General features: G+C 32.4%; 1 protein-coding gene across 1 annotated transcript; it reads right to left on the bottom strand.

Moving 5' to 3' along the window:
* Positions 1 to 4,386: 4,386 nt before the first annotated feature.
* Positions 4,387 to 5,863, bottom strand: K444DRAFT_669058 (uncharacterized protein). The gene is made up of 5 exons (XM_024887484.1): positions 5,494 to 5,863; positions 5,298 to 5,426; positions 5,155 to 5,244; positions 4,832 to 5,098; positions 4,387 to 4,776 (listed from the first exon to the last, which is right to left on the bottom strand). Exons 1-5 carry the CDS (start codon positions 5,828 to 5,830, stop codon positions 4,601 to 4,603), a joined length of 999 nt encoding a protein of 332 aa, XP_024728058.1. The 5' UTR covers positions 5,831 to 5,863; the 3' UTR covers positions 4,387 to 4,600.
* Between the last annotated feature and the right edge of the window lie 733 nt (positions 5,864 to 6,596).

The following is a 6,596-nucleotide window of genomic DNA, read 5'->3' as shown; positions in this document are numbered from 1 at the left end:
GTCAGTTCAGAAGGCTGGAAGGGTATCTGAGAGAGTAAAGAAGAGAGTAGCTATTGAGCAAGTACGTGAGGATGGAGCTAGAGAAGGGGAATCAGGTGAATAAGTGGGTGTGAGGGTACCAAAAAGGGCTAGGGTAGCTATGAAAGCACCTAGACGAAGTGGGAGGCATGTATAATAAAGCTTGGTTTGGGTGAAGTATACTAATATATACTGCTTTTGCCATTCCCGAAACCTCAATATTACCCGATTAATCAATCGGGACCCACTGTGGAGCCCGAATCGTAATCCCCCCCCCCCATTGATTAATCGGGCGCTACGATTGATTAATCGGGAGGGCGATTGATTAATCGCTTGTATTGACGAACGGGGGGTATCAGTACGAGCCTAATTCTCACACGTTACAGAGTATTTACTGCCCCAGTCTACTGAGTGGTTAAGTATGTATGCACTTCTGCCCGTAAGATTAGTTTAGGGTTTTCCCAGTCTTGGAGATGGCTTTAGGGGCATTAGAGACCCTCTATAGGGCTGAAAAGGACCTTTTAATTAATTGTATGCAATTGAGATTCGCGAAATCGCGATTTTTGGGGATTCCTTTAGGGCTTAAGGTATAAGTAGTTCGCTTCGCTTGGAGCGTTTTCCCGGTACTCCGGAACGTTGCTTGGCGAGGGGGGAATAGTTATTACATATGGCTGTCACGTGACTACAATCCAGCTATTTAACCGTAATTAGGCATATTCACCGTACGGTAAATACTGTAGTCTTTTGGTCCAGTAAACTGTAGTACGAGCCTAATTCTCATATATTATACTTATATTTTATAAATAATTTAATAAATAAATTAAACTTTATTAGATTTAATAAATTTAGAAATTATATATTAATATTATAATATTATAATTCTTATTTTAAAATAATAATTTTATTAATCTTATATAATAATACTATATATTATTAATAAACTAATAAAAATAAAAATTATATTTATATATTAATTATTATTAAAATAATTAAAATAAATAAATTATTATAATTAATTATTAATAAGTTTTTTTTAATATAAAACTATTAGTTAGTTTCTATTTATAATTAAAAAGAATTATAAGTTTTATATTTCTTTAAATTAGAATTCTTTTATTAAAACTAATAAAAAATAAATTAAAATAAGAATTTAATATAATATCTAGTTTTAATATTAAATAATAGCTTTTTAGTTTTATAAAAATAATATTAATATATTAAAACTTTTATAAAATCTATAATATTAATTAAATTATATAAAAAATTATATTTATTAAAAATTATATATTAAAAATTATATATTAAAAATTATATATTAAAAATTATATATTAAAAATTATATATTAAAAATTATATATTAAAAATTATATATTTTTTATATATATTTTTTATATATAATATTTATATTTGAAATATTAATTTATTTTAGAAAAAAGAAAAATATAAAATTAGATAAATTAATAGCTTTTATAAAACTTAAAAATAAATTTTTTTTTTTAAAAAAAAAATTATAATTTCTAAAGATTTAATATTTGAAATATTTAATTAGATATTTAAATACTTTTTAAATATATATATTATAACTAGTTTATTAAAGAATTATATTTAAAATATACTAGAAATATTTAAAAAAAACTAAATTCTTTTAAAAATAATATATTATAAAATATATATATTTTCTTATAACTTTCTATATTTTAGTTTTTTTTTTAGCTTTAAATTATTTTTATAAGAAATCTTTTATTTTATTTTTTAAGTTCTAAATATTATATTTATAATAATAAATATAAATATAAAACTAATTATAAATAATATTAAATCTTTAAATTATTTTATTATAAATTACAAATTATATATATTTTAAATTATTAATCTAATATATTATAATTTTAAATAATTATTATTATTTAAAACTTAAATTAAAAAAAAATATTAAAATTAAATTTAAAAATATTTTTAAGTATTTTATTTTCTTTAGTTTTATTAATATTTATATCTTTTTTTTTTAAAAAAAATATTAAAAAATTAAAAAAGTAATTTAGATTTATTATAAAATAAATATAATAATATATATAATTATAAGATATAATTATAAGATATAATTATAAGATATAATTATAAGATATAATTATAAGATATAATTATAAGATATAATTTTTTAATTACTAAAAAAATTATAAATTTATTTATTAATAGCTATAAATAATATTATTATAATAAAGAAATAAAATTTTAAGGCTTTAAATTTAGAAAATATAAATTAAATTATTTTAAAAATAGAAAATTATAATAAGATTTAATTTAGATAATAAATAAATTCTAGTAATATAATTTAAAGAAATAAAAGAAATAAAAGATATAATTAATAATAATAACTAATAATAGTTTTTTAATTATTAAAACTATTATATAAAATTAAGTAATTAATAATATAATTAAAAAATTCTTATAAATATAAGTATTTTTTATAGTTTAGATTTATATTAATTAATTTTTATATATAATTTCAAATTATAATTAATATTACTTTTATAATACTTATTAATATTTTAATAATAATTAGCTTTTTTAAAATATTTGTTTTTATTATTATTAAATTAATATAAATTAATTTCTTTTAAAATATATTTATTATATTTATATTTATATTTATAACTAACTTTTTATTATATAATATTCTAGATAAAAAGCTTAAAGCCAGAAATATATTACTAATTAATATATTAATATAAGAAATAATTTTTAAATAAAATATTTATTAGTTAGTTATTATTTTAATAGTTTATTTTAAAGGCTTAAAAATATTTAATTATTATATAATTTAGAAAATAAAATAGCTATAAATACTAGTATTTAATATATATAAACGTTTTTAATATATATAAGTAAGTTTTTAATTTATACTTATATAAGCAAGATTAGTTTCCTAATAACTAAATATTATTCTAATAGTAATCGAAGAATTAATAATAAATTCAATATCTTAGAGAGCGTTTTTCGCAACTATCTCTTTATTACTATTATCCCTCTCATAGTTACTGTCCAGGTCATAATCGTCTTTATTAGCGGAGAGACCTTTTCAGTAGCATGTCTTATTAGGGTCTAATGGGTCATTTCCGTTATGCTAGGTTTCTTATATATCCCATTTGGCTTCCTTATAGGTTTAATACCCGAGGCAGTATTGGAGCAATAGTTCCAAACCGTGGAATAGCCAAGCAAGGCATTAATGAGCCGTCTCAGGCACAGAGCGAGTGTGACAAGTCTAGTAGTGTAATGAAAGTTGTTATCAGAATCAATTCAAAAAGCTATTAGACCGGCACCTTTCTCCTCATGGTTATTTAGGCCAAGGAAGTCGCGTTACTGGGAAAGGCAGACCCTCCCTTGAGAGCTTCTAGATAGGTAATTACAGCCATAATTTATCGTGGGTAGAGTAGAAGGATTCAACCATCAACCTCTCATAGAACCCAGTCGTCTAAACTGCGATTCAAGGTAACGAGACTCATACGATATTCGGGTTAGGCATGAAAAGAGATATCAGATATGCCAAAATATTTTATTCGAGATTGCTATCTTTCGTTTGCAATTGGAACATGGGACAATACTACAACTTATGACCTGCTCAAGAGGCGCGCTGGACTTCTTCTTTCCTCCGTATTCACTCGACAAAATCCCACGTGATGCGAGTGGTCAAATGCATGATTGAACAGATGATTATCGTACGCCAATCCTGATATAAAGAGAATCTGTTTTTGTTCGGAAAAGTGAGCAGAGCTGCTTTACCGGCAGGTTCGGGTGAGTCGAAGGTCGAAGGCGGCCTGTTGCGGCTCCTCTGATGCGACTGCCCACCAGCTAAAATTGGAAAAAGTCAGACAAGGATTCTTCGGAGCCAATTCTGGATCCGCTTCTCTCCTTGCAAGACTCGCTTTATCACTTCTTCAAATTTCTCTATTATGCACGTGATTTACTCCTTATACGCACAGAATTAAACTAATGCAACAAGTTAACTATTCTTGACATATCAGTACAGTTCTCCTTCTAGTAATCTTTCCTTAAGGCTTCGCTCTGTGAAGAATTCCCAATCATTATAGGCATAATATTTCACAAAGCACTTTGGATTCTATATATGTATGGCGATTATAATGAATTAATAGCTAGTCCTTTGATGGAAGACCCACGTATCTTTATGACAACCTTGTTTGCTACAGAAAAATGGCACGTGTTAATTCAAGTTCTACCTGAAAGTCCAGGAGCTTCTACTAGTGGAGATCATCCACTGCACTATGTTCGGCAGGCCCTGTTACATGAGCTTAATAGATTTCAAATGCAAGTGCAAACCACCCTCTCTCTTTTCAAAATATTGTGCAACAACACGTATCTAGTGATAGATATCTTGAAGTCTGTTTGACTAGTATAAACTCATCGGTGATCAAGACGAAACTAAAACCTTCCCATGAAAGAACTCCATTCAATGTGATCAATCAATAATAACGAAATGAAAACGCCTCTAAAAACACCATCCCCCATCGACTAGTACCCTCTCTGTTACTCCTAGTCACGGGCACTTCACATAATTTCTCTGGGTCTAGGTGGCGGGGTTTGGCGCTCTCCACTCCGTCGTTGGAGACATGCTCATCTCGGCAAAGATGCGGTAATTGTCTGGGTTTTTATAGGTATTTGGTGCAAGTCTGCTAGCCAAGGCGACACATTTGAGAAAGCCATAATTGCCTTTAGCATCATTCGGATTTGTCTTATCGGACCCTGTTCTCGTGTAAACTTGTGGTCGCTCCTTGAAAGATTGCCTCTCTTTACTTACAGTCTTCGTTTCTAGATAGGCCAACCACGTGGACCATTTCATGTAAGATTGTTCCTGCCATGGAACTATAAGCATTCGGATTGCCAGTGTTGTCCGTAGTTGTGAAGGGGTTGGTCAAGGTGGCTGGCTGTGAAGGCTTTTTGTCGGGACATAGCATGATGGAGACAAAATCAGTTGAAACGCCGTTGACGATCCGTGTGGCCATGGATGTCATTGCATTGTAAGAAGCATCATCCCCCGTCTCCGTGCATGGCTTAGGGGCGTTGACTATACTATTCGTTAATTTTTTCAATCCTTAGTGCACTGTGGGAAGGATAACTTACAGCCTGTAGCGTAATTGGGGACAAAATATTCAGTAACCTGATTCGGAGCCGTACCGGTTTGGATTTCATAGTACCAGACGTCACTCATGACTAGAAATGATTAAGCCAATAGCCTTGGAGGAAATACGTGCGCGTCTACTCACAGCTGCTGCCAGGAGGTATTCCTTGCTGAAAACCCGTGTTCCCACAGAACAGAATCGCATTGTTGAGATCGAAGTTGTTGGCCCCGGTCAGAGTTTTTTTCAGTCCTTTCAAGGCGTCGCCGTACGCAGCTTGATAGTTCGCGGAGTTAGCTGACGTACACACTCGAATCTTGGGCAGTGAACAGGGTCTACAAACTGGTGACAAATTGCAGGTTGCCCTGAAGGGTCGAATCCGCTCCCGTAGCCCTCGAGTACTTGGGACCCCACATGAGCTGTGCATTTCCTCCTGCTCTTTTGTCATCGGCACTGGCTGTCACCACTTGCATTGCGGTATTGGGGACAGCAGCTATTGAAAGCTGAGCATTCAAAGCCATCGATGCTGCGTTGTCCCATATTTGGTTTAAGGAGGCTCCATTGAACATGAACCCGTTACAATTGTCGGCCCTCCAGGTGACATCAAGAGGAGGATTCAGGCCATAGCATTGCCCAAAGGCAATAAACGAGAGCAGAGCCTTGAATAAGTTGATCTGCATCTTGAGTACGAGGGAGTGGCAAGAGATACTGAAGTGACCAAACCAGCAATAGGAAATACTCAAGTGGTTAACAAAGGTCTTTGGGGGTGGGGGGTTGCAAAAAGGTGCTGGAAATGATGAAGAGACAATTCCCTGATAGTGTCAGGGCGAAGAGATAGTTATAAGGATAGCTGGCTAGTTTAAACTTGCTATCATATGCCACAAGCCGTAACATGTTTTCAGACGGCCAACTGCTTGCTCTAAGCATTCCTCAACTTATCCTCTTTTTAGCGCCTATATTTCCAACTCCTGAAGGAGTGGGAGGAATGGAGGCCTGGACAACGGAGCTAGCTTAGCCCGCTGATCTGACAGAAGTTACTAAAATCCTACGTCGAGGTATTTTTATCAGGTGTTCTATCAAGCCAGTAGCACACTAGCCAAGGGTTAATCAAAGTGAAACGACATTTCGGAGTATTGAGCACTGCGCCGCTCCATCCACCCAAAATTATCGGGTTTGTAAGCGCTGAGCCGCGGCTGTATCCGGTGCAGCTGACGCCCCCACCCGGGCCTCGGGGTTAACGTGCTCGCTTCCACCCGGCAGCTGACTGGCTCTCGGTCTCGCTTCTCATTATCGTTTGCGTATTCATTCTCGCTTCCTCCTCGCGGCTTGCCTTCTCGCTCTCGCTTAGCCTCCTCGTACCTCTCCAAATAACCCGGGCAGGCTTATTATGGAATTCCCCTTTAAAGAAGTCTTGCCTATGATATTATTAGATGCTGAAGGAATTTT

The sequence above is a fragment of the Hyaloscypha bicolor genome, assembly GCF_002865645.1.
Source record: "Hyaloscypha bicolor E unplaced genomic scaffold K444scaffold_182, whole genome shotgun sequence".
In the NCBI taxonomy this organism is placed as follows: domain Eukaryota; kingdom Fungi; phylum Ascomycota; class Leotiomycetes; order Helotiales; family Hyaloscyphaceae; genus Hyaloscypha; species Hyaloscypha bicolor.
Note: the sequence above shows the minus strand (reverse complement) of the source record. Positions and strands in the feature narration are given on the sequence as shown.

Coding starts and splice junctions, on each gene's coding strand:
- K444DRAFT_669058 (XM_024887484.1), bottom strand. CDS start 5,830: ATGCAGATCAACTTATTCAAGGCTCTGCTCTCGTTTATTGCCTTTGGG. Junction 5,427..5,493: donor CAACCTGCAATTTGTCACCA/GTTTGTAGACCC, acceptor CGAACTATCAAG/CTGCGTACGGCGACGCCTTG. Junction 4,777..4,831: donor CCTATCTAGAAACGAAGACT/GTAAGTAAAGAG, acceptor ACACGAGAACAG/GGTCCGATAAGACAAATCCG.